The sequence below is a fragment of the Scaptodrosophila lebanonensis genome, unplaced genomic scaffold (genome assembly GCF_003285725.1).
Source record: "Scaptodrosophila lebanonensis strain 11010-0011.00,11010-0021.00 unplaced genomic scaffold, SlebRS2 tig00000092-arrow-pilon, whole genome shotgun sequence".
NCBI lineage: Eukaryota > Metazoa > Arthropoda > Insecta > Diptera > Drosophilidae > Scaptodrosophila > Scaptodrosophila lebanonensis.
The window spans coordinates 2,052,336-2,073,741 of NW_022060566.1; the positions used below are offsets into that span (position 1 = coordinate 2,052,336).

Genomic DNA, 21,406 nt, shown 5'->3' on the forward strand with positions numbered 1-21,406 from the left:
GATGTTCAGCTAATTAGTTTATGTCTCACAACAATGTATAAAAAATCCGCAGTCTAATAAATCCTCATTCTAACATTCTATTACTTATTCAGACAAAGCATCGAATGATTGATTAGAACTAAGTACTTGACGGACAGAGCTGGCCAAGGAAGTAGGGAAACGACTGAAGGATAATTAAAAAGCCCTCAAAAGGAAACATTCTGTTTCACAGTTTTACAAGCAAGACCTGAAATGTTATTCCGAAATGTTTAAGCATTTTCTTGGTTATGAAGAAATTAACATTAACATTGTAAATTATTTCTAAGAACCTCTAACTCTCCAAAAGCTGATCAGTATGAAACATAAAAAAAATTACTTACAGAATACTCGGTATCGATACAAATTCGCTCTCAACCTTAAAATTGAGAGAGCATCTGCAGAAATAGAGTATTCTTGTTGTTTGAGGAAACGAATGCTGGCAAAAACGAAATTTGTGTGTCATGACGACACGAGATAGAAGTGGAACTTAATGGCCGTATTGGAATGATTTAATTTGTGTTAAACTTTTTTTTTAAGACTGGTGAAGGGAGCCTTAATAATTAATTGTTGGCTTATGTAAGTTTGAATTCACAAGAATTGCTAGAAAATTGTTTTCGGTTACTGAACTACAAAACAGCAAGAAAACGGCTTCAAAATCCGATTGCAATAGCTAGAAAAACCGCTGAGAAATGGCTTGAAATACCGCTACAAATAGCGAGATGGCTGGAAAAACAATTAAAATTAGCTAGAGGCTTGGTAGAAAATCCGTTAAAAATTCACCGGAATATATCTAGAAAACCTACCAATATTAGCTAGAAAATGGCTACAAACACCGCTGTAATAAGCTAATAATAGATAGAAAATTCGCTGTCAGCGATGGTTACCGATCCAGCTTTCAAGAGCCTCAGACAATGCAGTTCTTTTTCGCAGTTCTTTTTCTTGTGCCTGTTACTGTGCTATTGGTTTCGTCACAGAAAAGGTTGCCGATTCAGCATTCAAAACCCCTGAAATCAGAAGTTTCACTTCCAAAGAAGTGAAGATGTTTCTAGAGGGGTCGGGGGGAATACTCTATATACAAATAGTTAGTTAGCCGTATTGGATTCGATTGTGTATTCCAGTGCATAGGCAATCCATCTAATTAATTGTTTTAATTAAGTTCAAACACTGCTCTGCATGCTTAAAAGTGTTGAAAACGACATTCACAGTCAATTTTCGCGCACTGGCTATAAATTGGCTTATTGTTTCGTTTGGTTAGGTTCCGTTCCGTTCCGTTTCGTTGTAGCAACCAGTTTAGGTTTACCTGCAATTAGGCTTATAAATAAATAAATCAGCTCAACTCAACTCAGCTCGGCTCAACTTTGTCGGCACCTTTGTAGACGATGCTCAACCGCGTGCTGTGGGTGTGACAAGTGCAGCGACTGCCCAACACTGACGCTGCATTCAAATTACCGCAAATTCACATGTGAGCGCCCAAGCATGAGGCAAGACGTCAAAAGGCTCAAACGATGCGAACAGACCTCTACTGAACTGAGCTGAGCTGAGCTGAGCGGAGCGGAGTGGAGAGCTGGGATAGCTGAGAGGTTCGCGTCGGGCGGCTTAATTAGAAAATTGCTAATAACTCATGCACACGAACAAATTTCAATATTAATGAGTTTTAAGGCACAGACAGAGAGCAGTGGCAACAACATCTTCGAACTGCAACAGCAACAGCAGCAACAGCAACAACAACAACAACAGCAGCAGCATGCAACTGTCGACAAGTTGGGCTTCTGGCTTAATTGAAAACGTTGCAAAGGGCTTTGACCAACAGAGGAGCAACAGAAAATTCTACCACTGTGCACCATGGGAGTTCTATCAGCAGTTGGCAATTTTTTGTTTTGTTTTTAATTTTTTTTTTTTTTGCAACTGTTGCTGCTGCCTGTCTTACGCTTCTTTAGCTTTTATGCTCTTGTTGCTCATTAAGTTGCATGAAAACTCAATATGTTTTACTTTTGACTGCTGGACGCGCAATTATCGCCGCCTTTTAACTGATTTAGTTGTCAGCGGCTGAAATGCAATGCATTTGTTTAAGCAGCAGCCCAAGAGCAGCAACGGCAACGGCAACGGCAACGGCACCAGCAACATTAGCAGCAACGGCAACAGCAACATGTTGCTGGCAAATTGTTGCTGCTTTTACTGCTGCATGCCAGTCATAATTAGCATGCAAGCGGCATAAATCGCAAAACAACGAAATGTACAACAGCAGGGGAAAAAAATGAACCAGAGAACAACAGCAGCAACAGCAGCAACAACAGCAACAACAATTAACAAACCTAAATTGCAGGCAACAAGCTAAAATGCGAACTGTTGCGGCTTTCTTTTCGTTTCTGTTCTCTCCTGCTGCCTCGCTGACTGGCTACTTAGCATGCAGCACAGCATTGACGTTTGCAACAGAACACGTAGGCCCACAACAGCAACAACAACAACAGCAGCAACACAAACAACTGTCAATTATATTAGTTGTTGCTACACAGCGCGCTAATTCAAAACTCATGCGTGGGCAGCAGCAGCAACAGCAGAAAAAACAGCAACTCTGATGCAAAATGTTGGCAATTCTTGGGAGAAATCTTTGACAAAGAAAACGGCTTGCAGGCACTAGAAGCGAAAATTGGTAGCTCCATTTTAACTCTGGATGAAGAATTGCTCTCTTCAATGTAATTCTTCACTACAGAATTAACAAACAAAATTATAATACTAATACAGCAGTGTTGTGCGATTCTTGGGAGAATTCTGTGACAATGGAAACGAATTTAAAAAAAGCCCTAAAACTAGAAGGGAAAAAAATTGGTAGCTCAATTTGAACTCATCAGCTAAGGCAACTACTCTGGCTAGAGAATTACTTTCATTACAGAATGAACAATGCTTGAAAACAGAAAATATAATGCATATTAAACGTTTTATCAAAACAAACACGAAATTTCAAATTCATTTCAAATGAATGCTTCATTATATTAGATATTACTCGTAAATACGATTTCAACATTTCTTTATTACTTTTTTATCACTTTTTTAATGAAGAAGCTCTAAGGAATATCATCTATAATAATGGCCTATTCTTTAAGACTATTATTTCCAGTTACAGTTAAAACTTATAATAAAAGCTTTTGCTCTTCCGCGTTATATTTTTTCACTTTTGAAATCAGCTCGCTTGTTTTATAGAAAGTTCGTGGAATGATTTACTTGTACAATATTTTGCATTTTCCATTTTAAAGTTCCTGTATGCTTAACCCGAAAACTGTAATTACCCGTAAAAAGACGATTATTCAGAAATGTCACTCGAATGTCTGCGATTAAAGATGTGATGACCCCGGCTGATTTTATTTGCTTTCGCCCACTGAATTGACGACTTCATTTGAGTATTTACATATATGCAACAATCGAAAATAGTTCGAGTGGCAAGTCATAATCAACTAATCATGCATTTGGCTTTCAAAGAAATTGTGCGGAAGGGCATGCCCCACCAGTTAAACGCACGATAGGTTACTCCGTTAAGTTGGCATTACTGTGGCAAGTGTTGCAAGAAGTGTTCCAACTCTTCCTCCACTCTCTCCCTCTCCCTCTTTCTCACTCTCTTTCTTCTTTTCTGTCTATTAATTAAGGCAGCACTTGCTGGCTTTGTGGTGGGAATGTTTGCATTTGGGTTGCTTGCTAAATAAAAAAATAAGAAATTGCTCATACGCCCCAGCAACGGAACTGCAACTGTTCTTTTTGTTGCTGTTAGTGCTGCTGTTGCTGTTGCAGTTGCAGTTGCTGCATGCAAATTCAATTTGCGTTCCATTGCCGCCGTAAGTTTGCCAATAGCGTGCAGCAAATTATTGACTGCCAATGCGTGCTGCTGCTGCTGTTGTTTCTCTTATTGTTGTTGCTGTTGTTGTTGGTGCTGCTGCTGTTGGCCATAATTTTCATTCACACTAACTGCAAATCGCAAATCGCATCGCTCGCATCGACCAGCAATTGCACAACAGCGACGTTTTTCATTGTTTCGGCAACATTGGCAACCTTGCGTCTCTGCCTTTTCCACTGATTGCGATCTCCACAGCTGCGATCCCCCCATGGTCCCCAGCCAGCGATGGTCGCGTGATTGCCTTTTCTGTCACTTGAAACGACTTCCGGTTCAAGAAAAAAACAACTCTACACTTTTTTTTATTTTCAAAATGAATAATCTAGACACTTTCTACGGTCGATTCATTTATATATAAACAATATTTTTTTTAATCTATATTTTTTTGTTCATTATTTTTTTTCGATGAACAAAGTTGCTGTAAAAAATAAGAAAACAATAAAAAACTAATAATAACAAATAAATAAAACATAAAAATTACATAAATATTTATTTGATTTATTTACCGAGACGTCTGAGACATTTTTAGACCTAACAAAAGAGAAATGAAGGAGACTAAAATTAAAAACAAAGATACAAATTATTTTAATACAATAATAAATGATAATAATAAATAATAATAAATAATACTCTACCCTACCCTACTCTTTAAGTTCTTTAAAATTATTGGTGAATAATTTTCTAAATAAATACAATTTTCTAGATTTTTATAAACAGCTACAGCATTCGATTCCATTCATTTGATTACCTGATTGCAGTCCTTCATGAATATGATTCATGTACACTCATTGATTCGTTACTCTTCTTCATTTATTTCATTTTTTTATGCAATTTATTTTTCGTAGTACTTAATTTTTGAATTAATTTTATGAATCTATTTTTTGAATACATTTTTTTAATGTATTTGAATTTATATTTTGAATTAATTTTTGAATTTTATTTTGAATTTATTTATTTATTAATTAATTTTTTTAATTCATTCTTTCAATTTATTCTTTAAATTTATATTTTGAATTTAGTTGTGAATTATTTTTTGAATTTCTCATATGCTTGTTCTTTAATCAAGCCATTCACGAATACAAATGAATGAAATAAATGGTTGGTTATGAATACCAATTAGATCTAAAACAATGAATAGATGGATAAACTAAAACGATTCTTAATACGAGCAGCTTTTAAACGAGTTTTTAAAAACACATGTTCACGCTTTTTGTTGGTTTACAAATAATTGACAATTCAAATGTAATTCGAATTCACGGTTCGAGTCACGATTCTGTGGCGCTGTTCCATCTCTAGGCGGTGTTGTGGCTCTGGCCAACGCACAAATTGATATTTAACTGTGCAACGTTGCAAGTTCGCACGACTTTCGCAACGTAATTTACGCCGCTTTACGATCGTCGTCACAATCTAGCGATCAAGCTCCCCTCCTCCCCCCCTCCCCCCGGTCGACCCCTTCCCTCCTCCCTTTAACCCTCGAGCGTGTGTGTTGCACTGTTTGTTTGCCTGCAATTCGTGCGCGCCGTTAATGTTTTTATTTTCACACACACACACATATATATGTATAGGCAGACACACACACACACACACAAGCACACACACATACGATTGCATGCTGTGCGTAGTGCTATAAATCAAAGTTTTATTTGTTGAAATAAATTCAGAGTTTATTGCTTCGTTATTATTTCGCAGTGGCAACAACAACTGCTGCAACAATAATTGCAACAACAACAACAGCGACAGCCAACCATCAAGTTCTCATTCACTCAATGATTGAGTTGTTTCTGTCCATAAGCACTGACGATGAACACATGAAATAGCCCGAATGTTCGCCGCTTTCGCCATTTCGCCATTTCGCCATTTCGACGCCAATGTACGATTACTTATTGAAAAGATATCGTTTCCAGTTACCATCGATTTGAGAGAAAAATAAAAATTTAAAAAAAATTAGTTTGTTTTATTGAGCCTTTGCTGGTCATAGCCAAAAATAATAATTATAGGGAATACACGAAACAGCAATACATTGGAAATATATCGCTTCCAGTTACAAACATTTTTAAAGCTGCTCAGAAATTACAAACAAAAAACTCGTTTTGAAGAAATATAGTTTTTATTTATATTCATAATGGTAAAAAAAATAAATAAATAATTAAACTAATGATTAACCCTTTGCTGGTTACAGACTGAAATAGTTCAAATTAATACCCGAAACAGCATCGGATTAGAAATATCTTTGAAGAAAAATGTTAACAAAAAATGGGCTCAAAAAGAAATACACGAACCAGCAATGAGTTGAAAATAAAAAAGGTATATTAAAGCATATATATTCTTGATCAGCAATCGATCTAGACACGGGGCGCACGTTAACTAAACTTGGTATGCAGAAGCTCCTAGTCCCTAGTATATACGAGTTTATTTAATTTATTAAATTAAAGAAGAACTATAAACATTTCAAAAACAAAATCCAAGCTTTGTAATAAATAAAATAAAATGAAATAAATAAAAATAAGAGAAATTATTGCCATTCAACTATCGAAGCTTATCAATATGCCAGGCTACGAGCAAATGAAATCGTAAGAGAAAAAAATGTTTAAGAATAATTAAAAAAAAATAAATCAATAAAATTGCAAAACAAAAAAATAGATACGAACGGTTGCGTGATGCGACGTTGAATGAAATAAAGTTCTGCTTACACTCACCTGCTGCTTGAAAATCGAATGAAATTCGTTGCCAGGCCTACTTTGTGGCAGGAAAGTATATTTTAAGTACATAGAGATAGAGTATACGATATGTTGTCATCGATATGTTTCATTATTGATAAATAGACGCAATTCGTTGAAAAACTAAATTTCTTCACGAAAGCTAAGCAACATACTTATAAATAGGACCAGATATATTTTAAATTCTGGCGCTATTGATATACTTCGATATTGTTAACCTTATACTATGAAAAATTCAACCCACAAATGGGGAAGAGTTAGCTAAAATGTTGGCTAAATATTGCTGATAATAGATACAAATATCGTATAAAAGTAATCGCAACTTCTTTTAATGGCGATAGCAAAAGGTCTTGATGTTGACAGTAACAACCAGCCTGGCTACTGGTGTAGAGCGAAGTAACTACTAAAGTAACTACAAGTACTAAACAAGATTTCTAGAAGTAATTAAATTGACGTTTAGTTAAAACCAATTGTTTATAGCTCCAACTGGAATTTGGTTCAATGATGAATCACCATCTGATGAATCCCTCCCACAGCTTGCCCTCAAGCGCCAGTTCATAGGTTCATCGAATTAACATTATTGGCGAAAATGTCGCAACGCGTTACTGCAAGTCGGATTATATCTAGGAGCATATATATATATACATATATGTACAAGCATTGTATAGGCATCTATGGATATGTATGAGCTGTGCGGACCCCACGCAACGCCCACAACAGCATTTTGCATATTTTATCGAACAGAATAAGAGATAGAGATGGAGACCTGGAGACCTAGAGAGTGGAACCAAAAGTGGGCCCAAAGTGCCAGTCGGTGGTTGTTGTTGGTTGTTGGTTGTCAGTTGGCAGCTGGCAGTGACTTCTATGACCCCTGACCATTTTTAATTTGCGGCTCGCGATGGCGTCGCTGCGCTGCGCTGCGCTTGGCATTAATTACTTATTTATATATGCGATTACGCAATGCCGCACCTCGCCATCGCCATCGCCATTAACATCTACATCCACATCCACATCGACGACCGACGAACGACACCGTCAAGTCGGTCGTGTCTATTATGAGCATCAATTAACGTGAACACCAAATTAAGAAATTATTCTCATGCCGCCCAGTCATTGTCGCCAGTTGGGGGCTTAGGTCTCTCGACGCTCCCCGCTCCCCGTTCCCCACACGCCTCTCAACGATTGGGCCAAAAGCCAATAACTCATACACATGTGTGTGTGTCGCATTTTTGGCACAAATCTGTTATGCTATCCATGTGTGTGTGTGTGTGTGTGAGAGTCTGCACGCTGTCATTTGGCATTAAGCCAACGCAACTCAATGCCAAAGCAAAGGCAATTATGCGCAATATACAACACTGCTGGTCGTGGTGCTCGCACATTCCAACACTGCCACAAACATTCAGCTCTCGTACTTTCCATTCACCACTCACAACTCACTCAATCGTTTTTTACGAATGTCGCTGGAATTAAATATACACCTAATTCTGTTTTACACGATTTTGATAATAACACGGTTGGAAATTTAAAAATATATACAAGTATTTCTTTAGAGATAAGCAACCAATCACCTATTTTTACATACGATCAATTTATTTTTTTTACACGGCTGTTTCTGGCACCAATCTACCGTGTAAAAACAGAATTAGTTGTAATATTGTTTCTATATGATATACAGTGAAAACTCTCATAATGGACACCTCTTTTATCCTGACACTCTCTTCGGCGGACACTTTTTTTAAAAACATTCGATCGGTGTTTGAAGTACTTAAGTATCCCCTTAAGCGGACACTCCCCTTGGGCGGACAAAAATTGGCCGGCCAAGAGAGTTTTCACTGTACATACTAAGTAACTTATCAGACATATCACAAAACACGATACAGAACTCATAGCTCATGCCAAAGCTGGCTTACAAATTTTGTCTCAATGATCAGAAAAATGATCCTACAAAGAGTGATTTCTGCACCAATCGGTCCTACTTAATATAAAATAATGGCGCTATGGCTTGCTACAAACCTATTATGCCTATGGGGAGCTACAAGTATATCTAGATCCTAATAGAGTTGAAAAGCTTTTACAATAAATGTTTTTTTAAAAAAAATACTTTATCCCTCAATATTATGCCGAGAAATTACAATAATTATCTGACTCTGGTTCATAAAAATTCTTTTCTAAAGGTTTAAAGGATATACTAGTCTTGTGGTATTGTTTGTAACACACAGAAGGAGGCGTGGCAGACCCTACAAAGTATATACGTCTATATTCTTGATCAGAATGACAAGACGAGTCCATCTGTCCGTCTACAAGTATAAGAACGAAAGGATCTGAGACAAGAGCTAGAATTGCCAAACTTGGTACCCCAGGTTCCAGGTTCCCCTAAGCCCTAGGCAGATCCAGGGCCCGCTCGACTCGGCATTCCTTGTTTCTTTTTGTTTTGAAATACATTTTTAAAATATTTTTTTTTAATTTTTTTTTTTTTTTTTTTTTTTTTTTTGTGGGAATGGGTGCAGGGTATTTAAGAGTTGAGTCCAAATTTTTTTCTTATTTTCCATTCAATATTTGGACACGGAAATGGCTCAAAGGTTCCGTTTGCCAACTTGCCAACTCTTTGCAAATTCAATTGTCAACTGAACTCAGTGCTGGTAGCATCCGGAAGGCAATTACATTGGAAATATAAAGGGCCCTATAAAAAGAAAAGAACTGACAGAAAAGATAAGACAATTAGAGCCAAAACGAAATCGACATCGAACTTGAAAAAGCATTCATCATGTACTATATTTCATATTTCTTGTGGAAATACATGTACTTGGATGGATATGGAGCTTCCTGTTTATCCTTTCTAATTGCCAATAAAAATAAATATATAAAATAGTTGTTGGAAATAGAAATAAGTGCGAATGCAAATTACTTTATAATCTACATGTGTATATTGCAGAGAATGTAAAAGCCTTTTCTAAATGTTATCCTTTTCTCTCTCTCTCTCTCTCTCTCTCCCTCTCTCTCTTTGCAGCAGCGTAAGCTGTCACCGACATGGGCAGTGAGCACTACTGCTTGAGGTGGAACAATCATCAATCCAACCTGTTAGGGGTGTTTAGTCAATTATTACAGGACGGGAATCTGGTGGACGTTACTTTAGCTTGTTCAGAGGGCACACCCATCAGAGCCCATAAGGTGAGTGCAGTTTACAATTACATATGTACATACATATATACATAAGTAGTATATACATACATATATACGTAGATACATATGTATGTCGTTTTAAAATTGTATGCGTATGCGGAAGTGCATGTTGTGTTGCTGCTGCCCAGCATGTGGCATGGCCTCAAGGTCGTGTTGCCACACGCAGGCCGCATGAAATAAAATGCCAGGCGCATTAATTAACGCAACAGCAGCAGGCAGCGGCAGCGGCAACGACGACGACAACTACGGCTACAACGTCGACAACAATAACAATGACAACAACGACAACAACAACAACAACAACAATGATCAAATGCAATTTACACATTTGTCAGTAAATTGTCAACTTGACGCCGGTCGGTTGAGGCAGTAAACGGTAAACGAGACAACAGCCGCTACAGCAACAATGACAACAAAGCGCTCGTGTTGCGGCAACATGTTGACAAGGTCAGCGCCTAATAGAAATTGACTGGAACACTTGACGTTGGCTGCTACAACAACAACAACAACAATAGCAACAGCAACAACACGTGCTTTATACATGTGTGTGTGTGTGTGCGCGTGTGTGTGTGTGTGTGTGTGTGTGCGTGTGAGTGCATAAATCATGCGTTATTAACGTCGTCGACCAGCAACAACAACATTGCTGCCTCTGCACACTGGTCCACATAATCGTACACACAACATTTAATCAGCGCGCATAGCAGAAGGAAAAAGAAGGAGAAGCAGAAGTAGAAGAAGGAGAAGCAGAAGCAGAAGTAGGAGAAGCAGAAGAAGATTGAGAAGATGGAATGCGCACCTGACACTGCAGTTTGTTGCATTAATAACTTTTAATAGAATTCAACGATTTGGATGAGAATTTCATATGAGTTGCGTTTAAAAAGTTAATATCATTGCAGCTTGGGCTTTATGAACAATATCTTAGAAATTCTGTAACGCGGAAAGGAGAGGAAAATGAAATAAACTCGTGATGCATAGAAACTAATTTGGCTTGGCCATTGCGGGCTGAGTCGTTTCCGAAATCCTGTAGTTTATTCTTTAACACAGAAGGGTCAGGTTCAGATTGTATACTTGATAGATATGCCCTTTTTAATCATCGCCCACAGGGCATAAAAAAAATATATCAGTATTGCATATCTAGTCTGCTCAACAGCACTCATTTCTATTTTATCTTTTGACTTTCTTGCTGATTTTGTTGGCATTCGTAAAATCAGAAATGAAACACAACTTTAAGTTATACATAGATTTAGGTCCCCTCTGACTTCACAAGTGTTTAATTTTTCAATTGTGAGACTTCAAGTGATTAATTATTTAATACTACTTTGGCAAAAATGCTTTATTATCAAAGTATTCATTGAAATTGTGCAATAATAACAAACACGATGAACGAATTAGAAGAACTTTGATGTTCAACTTAAGCTCTTTTATATTTGTCCGATTAATCTGGATAACAAATTCCTCCTTTTTATTCATATTTCATTTCACTTATTTATTCATTTATATATTGCTTACTTAAAAAAAATTAAAATCTTAAAACTAACAGATGTCATTATGTTAGCAGTGCTATCTTTCTGTTTACATTTTAGTGTTTTATAGAAAAGAGAAAACAAAATTTGTATTATTATTAAATGTTCGTATGCGATGTGAAATCGACAAATGAACAGTAAGAATAAGCTATAGCTCCGTGGCCTTAAGCTACTGAGAAAATAAATAAAATTGGAATATGTGTGAGGCGTGGGCTTAAATTTTATTGCTAGGTATTTGTGGCTTTTAAATATCTTAATATGAGCTTAGTGTTGTCTACTGATGGGTATGTAATTAGCGTGTTGGGGTAATGTTTCTTTTCATACTTTTCGAAAAAGATGTCCATACATTTTAACATTATTTAATATTATATTTTCGGAGTAAATAATTTCAAAAAGAAACAGTGAAGCGAACGGCTTTTTATATGCAACTAAACTATAGTAGAGTCCTTACACTTTATTTTTCAACACTGGCTTCTGCTTAACATTTAGAGTTGTATGACTACAAAAAACTATTTCTGAAAGTATGTCCTTCAAAGTCAGGGACAAAATCGATAAATGAAACATTCTTGAGCTTCAAGCTTCGAGCTTAGATAGTAATACTGCATGAAGTCCCGAATTGTTCAACACTTGCACCCTATTTCCAATTTATCGAAACTGTTTCAGTGTGCGTTTTGTGCACGTCTGTCAATTGAAATTCCTGTTAAATTAAGCGGAAAATATTTAGCTGCGGCAGCAGCAGCAACAACAACAACAACAGCAGCACATACTCGTAATATTGTTGGTGTTGCTGTTGCTTTTCTTGGTACCTTTGATGTTTGACTTGATAAAGTTATTTGAATGTAATTTCTTGCTCTTGACCGCCGCACATCGCCGCAAACTGGTAACTGGTAAATTGTTCAATTATAATGCATTTATTATGCAGCACTCGCATTGGCTATTTCATTAGATGGCGACGGCGACGGCGACAGCGGCCCACAGCTTCCACCTGGTCTTGTCCCGTCCCGTACCGTCCCGGATCCGGACAGCTTAATGTGGCAGCTGTAGAAGGCAGTTGGCCAACAAATTTGCAACTTTGCAGACACTTAGTAGATAGCAAAGCTTAGCTTAACACGGCTTAGTAGCTTTAATAAGTGACGGCAACTTGTTTGCAATTGATATACTACTACTACACTCGTGGTCTGGGCTTACGTAACCCATCCGAGTTACTTCATTAAACGCTATTGTTGTTTGCTTTTAGAGGCTCTTGACTTAAGCCAAGAGAAGTCAACGAGTTTTTCGGGTTCAACTTCAAATCGTATCTAAGGAAATACTGTCCTAGCATATACATTAAATAAAATCTGTATGCATCTAGCTAGAAAGAATGGCTCAGCTTGAACGCTTAACTTAACTGAGAAGGTTATCTTCAAGGCAACCCTAATCCCTAGAAAGACCTTCCCCATCATTTGGTTGCTGCAACTAATTTTCTTCAACTCAACTCGGCTAAGTCAGCTAAAAAGATCAAACAGTAGCTTGAAAAGAATACGCTGTGTACATTTACTAAACGTTTTGGAATATTCTTTTTATGTCTCGCAGCTGGCGGTATTCCGGAACGTCTGATCAGCATAGGGAGATGATGAGATCGATATAAACATGTTTGTCCATCATTATCGAGAACTTTTGAACCATAACTTGGTATGCAGACTTGTCTTATCAATACACATTAAGCCTGTCACAATAAGCCTGTCACTTAACAACAATTTATAAGAATTGACAGAGCTTTCTAAGTGCGACTAATTGCAACAATTTTGGTAATTTAAGGAATGGAAATTGTTTAAAGAGTATCCTTGTTTTTGGATAGCTAGATAGGCTTTAAGTACAAACTGCTTCTCAAAGCGAAGCAAATAGACTCAGTTATCAATTTTTGAACATTATAATTACATCGCCAATAATATAATAATAGAAATATCTATTCGATATGTTGTCGATAGGTATTTGTTTTCGATAAAATGGCTAACAAGATTTTAAGAAAGTATTCCAAATACAGCTTAGACATTTTTCCTTTGAAGATACTTATTCGATTATTCGATTTCATAAGCTCTTGCTTGCACATGCTTGATTGTGTATTGGGAGTGTTGGAAAGATAAATATTTGATGTCTTGAAACGTTAGCTTCATTAGATGATGGGGAGGAATCAACAAATGGATTAACAACAAGATAAGCAAGAAGGACAACCAACTTACGATTGATGTATTCATTTCCTTTTTGGCAATAACTGCAGACAATTTCAGCTGCAACGAAATGAAATGGAAGGAAAAAAATAAAATGGAAATGAAATTGCCACACAGACGGACAGATAGACGGACAGACACACCGAAAAGCTAAAAAGAAAGCCCCCAAAAAAAAACTATAGACGTTGCTGGTCCTTCGCACATGTCGCTCTACAAACTAATTAACAAATGCACACAAGAACGCAAATCACACAAAAAAAAGAGGAGTACACCTACAAATATGTGTGTGTGTGTGTACATTTGGAATGTCAACGTTTATATAGTTAATAAAGCAAAGAAGTCGACTGAAGCCAAGGCAATCGAAAGAACGAAAACGAATGGACTGGGAGATGGAGACTACAGATGTCAGAATCCTTCCGCCACTAAAGCACCACCAAGGACTAAGACAGCAAGCAAGAAGAGCAAGAGCTGGCAAGCTGTCAATTACTTTTGCATATCGTTGTTGTTTTTTGTTGTTGTTGCTTCTGGTGTTGATAACGACAGGCAGTTTGCCAATGGGTCCCTGGGCCAAAACAAACACAAAAAGAAGGAAAACGTCGATGAAGCAGAAGCAGAAGCAGATGAAGAACTGCAAAACAGAAACAAAAAATGATTCCTAAATTGATTAAAAAGCAAAGTGTCGATGAACGCAATGATGACAGCCAACGAGTTGAGCGAAGCCTGCAGTCGCCCCCCCCCCCCCCCCCCCCCCCCCCCCCCCTTCCCACACCTCTGCACACACACCAGCACCACCCCCAACCCACCCCCATAGCGACAACAAGAAAGGCCAATTGAAAAAACATGTGACTGAATTGCTGCAGAAGAGGACAGAAAAAAAAGGCAGAAAGAAACCCGAACTGAACGCATCCCCTAAGCTTCAAACCATTTTTGTCGCATTGCAACTGAAACCGATGACGAGCTGCTGCTCGGGGCTATTTCTGGAGCTGGGGCAGGGGCTGATGGCACGGGGGTGGCAAGGGGATGCTACCAGGGGCAGCATGTTAGTTTTTTGCTAATGTCCTCGTTGGCTGCTGTTCCTGGCCAAGCGACGCCTGAACGGACGGATGGTAGGATGGACGAACGCAGCCACAGCCGCAGGCAGACGAATGGACAAGCCTGTTTCTCGCCTAATCTGCGCACAGTGGGGCAAACGCATTGCACTGCTGACAATATTTGAATTCTAGCGAATTTTGAAGAGAACACTTCATTTCATACAATTTGTTTCTAAGTTTTACTTGACAAGTCAAATAGAAGTCTTTCCGTTCGATCTCAAAACTTTGAGAACAAACACAATTATAATGGGAGACCCACCACTGCTTTTCATTTTTTCCAAACATTTTAAAGTCTATTAACAACAGCATTCCATTTCGGAAATAGAACATAGACATATTTTCACTTAACTTTTATTTTTCCACATGTTTAAATGTATTTGAATCGAAATATATGTACATATATGGATAAAACTTCTTCTCAAGTACTCTGCCTTGAATTCCCTCAACAGTAATATTTTGAGCTTAATCAACACTGTTGCTTATTTATTTATTTATTTTTTAATTTGTTTGTTTATTCTAGTTATTTTATTTATAATATTTATTATATTTATTTTATTGATTCTATTTATTTGATTTATTTATTTTATAGTCAGTCGACATAGGTTAAAGCTAGGAAAGCCTGTGTTGGAAAAACCTTATCAAATTACAAGAATACCTAGTAAACATCGATGGGGGGATTATATTTGCCAGCCGGCTAGCTAGTGTTAATAGAGCTATAAAAAGAATTTTGTTTAAATACAATTTGCAATTAAAAAGAACAACTTATCAGAGAAAGTAAACTTAGAATTAATTAAATGCTAATACATTAAATTCCAATGCATAAACAAATGAAAATATATATACGAGCATAAAAAAATGAATCTCTGAAACGGTGGGGGATGGATTTATTAGCCAGCTACAGCCGTATGTGATCAGAGATTCCGGAGGTGACTGAAAAGAGAAGCTTGTTGGGCAGTTGAGCCAGAAAAGATTAACTAAATTAATTATCAGACGCTTTCGTAAAGAGTGTTGAAAACTGCAAAAGTTACGCACATTCATTGCATGTTTTTCAACACTACATGTCATTAATTAAATGCCAACAGAACCTCAACAAAAAGAATGTTATGTTTAACAACAATAAATGTTTTCATATTCTTCCTAATCTTGTGAATATGTGTGTTTCGAAGCATTTGTTTTTTTTTTTTTTTTTTGTGGAATTATCATTAGATTTGATCTAAGAATGTGCCACTGTTACTGGCACTCTAGTTGCATTGGTCCGTTGACGATACAGCATACAGTACCATTTGGCAGCGGTCAGTTTGGTCAGTTGAGCCAGCTTTCATTCCTCTCCTCCCGTCCCCTCCCATCCCCTCCCACTGCCCACATCCATCAACGACGACCGCACACACTTGAATGCCTTCTCTCTAAGCTGCATTGCGAGCGCACTTTAACTCAATTTGAGGCATTTAACGTATGCTCGGTTGATATTTGATGCGATTTGACTGCCTAACAGCGTTTTTTATGCCATCTGGTCACACGCACGGAGCTCGGTGCTCGGTGCTCGGTGATGCCCAATGCTTGATAAATGGAAAGCAAGAGCAAACAAAGTGTTACAAATGCCGACGTACATATGTTCTACTCGTACTCGTACGTCCTCTCGACTACTTTCCAACGGTCAACTACTAGCATTCGTACATTGTAGTTTTGTAGTGTTGGCAAATGACTTTCGATGACTTATGAACATGAGGAAGCACGACTCGAAAAAACGCTGCACCTTCTTCCTTCCTTCCTTGGGTCTTCCTCCTTTTTCATTTAGCTTGTACTCCTGTGTGTGTGGCAAGTGCAAATATTTGCGCTTCTCATCACTTCGGGGCGCGTGTTGTCTTATGCTGATTTGCATGAACTTATAGGGGAGAGATTTTTTATTTATTTTTTAGCTGGCTGCCTCAACCACAGCATAGTTTTCGTTTTGATCTCTTGTGTTAAGTCAATCAAAGGGCATTTTCAATTCCGGCGTCAGCTTGTGACCTTAAAGTACTGCTGAAAATGTACTCTTTTTTTTGTAAATAAAGACTGTTTTAGGTAAATTTGGAAAATGCCAGACAAATAATAAGAGTTATTGGGAAAGAGGAGATAAATTCTTTATATATTTTAAGTCATGTTCCGTAGTCAGTTTGTGAACTAAAAGTACTCTTGAAGCTGTGAGACAGCTTCTGGGTTTCAATCAAAATTTACTTCCTCTGTTTTGCAAATAAAGACTGTTTTAGAAAACTTTTGAAAATGCCAGACAATTAATAACAATTATCGGGAAAGAAGAGATAAATTCATTATATATTTTAAATCAGATATGTGAAAAGTGTATATTTTTTTTCTTAAATGAAATGTTGTATGTGAATATAAATATTTTTAAAATTTGAAATTACTTAAAGAGAAAGTTTTTAAAAGATATTGTTAATGTTGATAGCTGCAAACTGTACTCTTTGAAATCGCAGACAATTGGGAGAATACAATTTCCAATATCATTCCAATTTTTATTTTGAAAATACCTCAGTATTATAAATTTCTTAATTTAAGTACTACTTGTTTTCATATGTACTACAATTATATTGTTTCGCTCCTTCTTATTCTTTAAACATCGTACTACTTATAATTCAAAATTTCCATGTTCTGCCTGACGGTTGTCAAGTGATTTGCCTTAAATATGTTTATCCTTATCTATAGGCCTTTTCTATCTTATAGCGAGTGTGAATTAAAGAGAGAGTTTTAGTTTAGGTTTTAAGTAAACTTGTATTTAAAAACAAATCTTCAGGTTGATTTGCTGCTAAAATCATGATTATAGCTTTCGAATATCGAGATAAATCTGAATTAAAAAGGTGGCCTAGAATGTGCGATTTTCCAAATACTAGAACATCGCAGAGTCGGGAAGGTCCTGCTTTCCTTTTACCCTGAGCCTCCTTGGGCGATGATTGAGTTGCCAGCTCTTGCAAGTAAATTTGCATTGCAGCGGCTGAGTTGCCAGATTTTTGCACTTCTTGCTTGTTGTTGTTGTTGTTGTTGTTGGGCTAATGAAGTGCAATTTTGAAGCATTGGGCATTTGGACAACGTGTTAAACAACATGCCATACAACATGCCACGCGCTTGTTGTTCTCATTGTTGTTGCTGCGGTTGTTGTTGTTGTTGTTATTCATATGCAAACAATTTGCACTTAAAACATTTACACATACACACACACACACACACATACACATACACGAGCACAGACAGCTCGCTCGTAAGTCTTGGCAACACTTTTTGACAAGCCGCACATTTTGGGGCTGGTCGGCATCAGCAGTGGTAGCGGCAGCGGCAACAACAACTAGCTGTCGTGGCCGCCTATTGACAGCTGCAACAACTTGCAACATATGTCAAGCATGGCAACAACAGCAACAGCAGCAACAACAACAACTGCCATAAACAACGCACAACAATTGTAACAAAACAAATTGCTTGGCTACGAAAAATCAAGTCAAATGTCAAAAGAATGCAACAATTTTTTCTTCAAAATGCATTTCTGTTTTCGTTTTATTGTGGCCTTAGGCGTTTGATTTCCAATTGTTGTTGTTGTTGCTTTTATTTCTGCGACTGCAACGGCAACTGCTGGCATTGCTAATTGTTGGTTGTCGTTTGATAAGCGATATTACAATTTGCCATAAAATGAATGCCTGCCTGCTGTTTTGGGCCGCTATTTCCCCTATCTGTGTGTGTCTCTGTATGTGTATGTGAGTGCATATATATGTGTGTGTATGTGTATGTGTGCTGATAAACTAGAGGTTAAAACCGAACCCAGTTGGCGCAGCTGCAAACCCTTTTTAGTGCTAAAACATTTCAAATGTTGTTAACCATTTTTATTTCTCCATTTTGTCTGATTAAGTAGAAAAGGCTAAGCTGCCTGTACCCTTAACATTAAGATATCCTTACCTCACTTGTTAATCCATAATGTTTTTAAGAAATGTGAATAAGTTGAAAATTGAATTTGAATTCTTTCTGTTTAATCCAATCATTTTCCATCCTTCTAACAACAAACAATCGACTTAAACGATGTATCGAACTCAGATAGGTTTCTTTGCCGACTCATTTCTATAGCCAGGCTATATGCTTAAGTTTTAAGCCAATTGCAAACATTTTGTTAACAACAAGTTCCAGCAGGAATTTGTTAAAAGAAGAAGCTCAAAATTATTATTTAAACAAACTTAAATACAAACATTTGAATAGAAAAACTTGGTTTATTTTACTAAAGAATAACAAATCGAAAAATCTTTATTTATCATTATTAATTGAAATCAAAATAAAAACAATATCACAATAATTAAATAGAATAAGGAATAAGGAACGAGGCTCTCTAATGGGAGCCTTTTGTACCTTAATCTTTAAACTCGCTTTGCTGAATTTGAGAACTTTTTAAGCTAAGCACCTTTTACAATTGCTCCATCCATTTAAACTGAATAAATTAATGAAATGTATGTAGGAGTTAGTTTCCTCTGAGAAAATTAATGTAATTGGAAGAGCTTAGACATTTCGGATAGCAGCACTGTTATTTGTTTCTATATCAGTGCTTGGAAATGTTATTTATAGCTGGCCCTTCATTACCTCGAATTGAGAAAAGATTCTTTGCTAATAATAGTTATCATCATTCAAAAGTCTGACTATGCCTTTCATTCAACAACTAACTAGAAATATACTATATACATAGTAGTGCTATTTGCATAATTCCAACAATATAGTACAAAAGTTGTTATTTATAGGAATATTGTATTGAGAAAATGGTGGAAAATGGCAAATGAAAATTGCCAGGCAACAAGCCCACAATATTAATTGCGGCTTTATGTTAACAAATTTGAGGCGTTGAATAAATTACAACAACAAGAACAGCCACAGCTAACAGCTAGCAGCTAGCAGCAGCCAGCTATGCAGAGGAAAGGAAACGCTTTATCTTTCATCGCATTGCCAGTCAACAAAAGCAACAACAACGACAGACAATAACTATAACTATTTAGAGGCAAATGTAGAGCATTATTATATGCGAACGTGGGTGGGTGGGCGTGGGCGTGGTCGTGGTCGTCGTGTGGTAACAACATCAATTATTATTGCTTGCCATTTAGGTTGCATGCGATCGACCACACTGCGTATGCGTAATGCAAATATTGCGCATACGCCATGTGTCCAACTGTCTGTCTCTCTGTCTGTCTGTCTGTCTGTCTGTTTGTTTATTTGTGTGCCGTTAATGCGAGACGACAGGCAACCAGCAAGTCACTGGACAACTATCGCAATCATTTCTGCTAATTAGCTCCCAAAATTGTTTAGCCATCAGAAGTATAATGCCTTGATTCAATTTGAAGTCGGCCAGCAACAAGCTGCAGCTCACTCGCACACTTGATCTGTGCTCGTTAATGATCGCATTGCATGCCTTTCTGGCATATTCATTATAGCTCTTTCATGAGATTTCTGATTTTGAACGCAAAGGGTTGGGTAAAGCTCGCACTCGTTCACTTAACGCGACATTTGTCATTTATTTCATTTTGCATATATCTGCTGCTGATATATCATAGCACCTGGGGAGTTGAAATTCTTTAGAAAGCATTTTGTAAAGCATTGGAGCGTTCAGGTCGAAAGAAGATTAAGCAACTAAAATAAAATAAAATATGACAGCTATATGAAATAGTCCACCGATTTTGATAGAACTTCCGATTATAATGAGAAAATAGAAAGAGCTCATAAATACCAAATATAGTTACATTTTGTCAATACTGGGATTTGTTCTTGTGCGGATCATTCCTATGGCAGCTATATAATATAGTTTATGGAGACACTAACGAAAACGTATAGATGCTAAATATTGTATAGATATTTTTAAAAGTAAAGAGAGAATTTTGCTCCGATCGATTCCATGGCAGCTATATAAAATATTGGGGCTGTATCTGGTTAGTTCTAAACTTGTTCCGCGCATATATAAGACAATTATACCTAGCTGTTATGGTTCAAAAGTTCTCAGGGTTCATACAGACGGACAGACGGACAAGTACTTAGCAATAATTTTCCTTGTTACATATATTCGATATTAAGACTTTCCAGCATACACTTTCTAGTACTTTCTTTGGATACAGGTTCTAAAATATATATGTTTCTTTTATTTTAGGAAAAAACCATAGAAGTTCTAGATATTTTCGATATTTTGAGCATTAACTGATTTAAGAGAATATTTGTCAAATTTCCAGAGCTTATTAGAGCTTATTTTTGAGCATTAAGCTAATTATTAATCATTACAAATGCAAACGCAAGATTGAGCTGTTTTTTTTTTCTAGCTTATAGGGTTTTTTTTTATAATTTGTGTATATTTTCGACTGTGACTGTTTGTTGACAAAAATATAAATAAATGAAATAAAATAAAAAGAAGGAAAACAATGAATTGCTCGTTTATAAATGGCTTCTAAGTATGCCCGATATTGTGAAGAAGCGACACACGATTGTCCGATTTATTTGCACAATATTGCTGACAGGTATTTCTACAAATCCATATACAATAGTATGCACATACGATATGTATGTGTGTGTGTGTGTGTGTATTGGAATAATTATCAATTAGCAATCAATTGATTATATTACAATATTATGGCAAGCCCAGCAGCAACATTTTTTTTCTTCTTGCAACTATGAGACAATAGAGGCAGAGACTGCATATTTAATAGTTCGCAAAATTACAACAACAACAGCAGCAGCAACAACAACAACTGCAACGGGTGCTGGGAAAATCTCAAAAGCTAAGCAGAAAAATATA

At 36.9% G+C, this 21,406-nt stretch overlaps 1 protein-coding gene across 1 annotated transcript in view; it reads left to right on the top strand.

Moving 5' to 3' along the window:
* Window positions 1-21,406, top strand: part of LOC115627065 (pneumococcal serine-rich repeat protein) — a 124,100-nt gene that overhangs the window by 57,620 nt on the left and 45,074 nt on the right. The window contains exon 3 of the mRNA XM_030522611.1: window positions 9,623-9,783. Within this exon, the coding sequence (XP_030378471.1) occupies window positions 9,643-9,783 (141 nt within the window). The 5' untranslated portion in view covers window positions 9,623-9,642. The remainder of the gene's footprint in view (window positions 1-9,622; window positions 9,784-21,406) is intronic.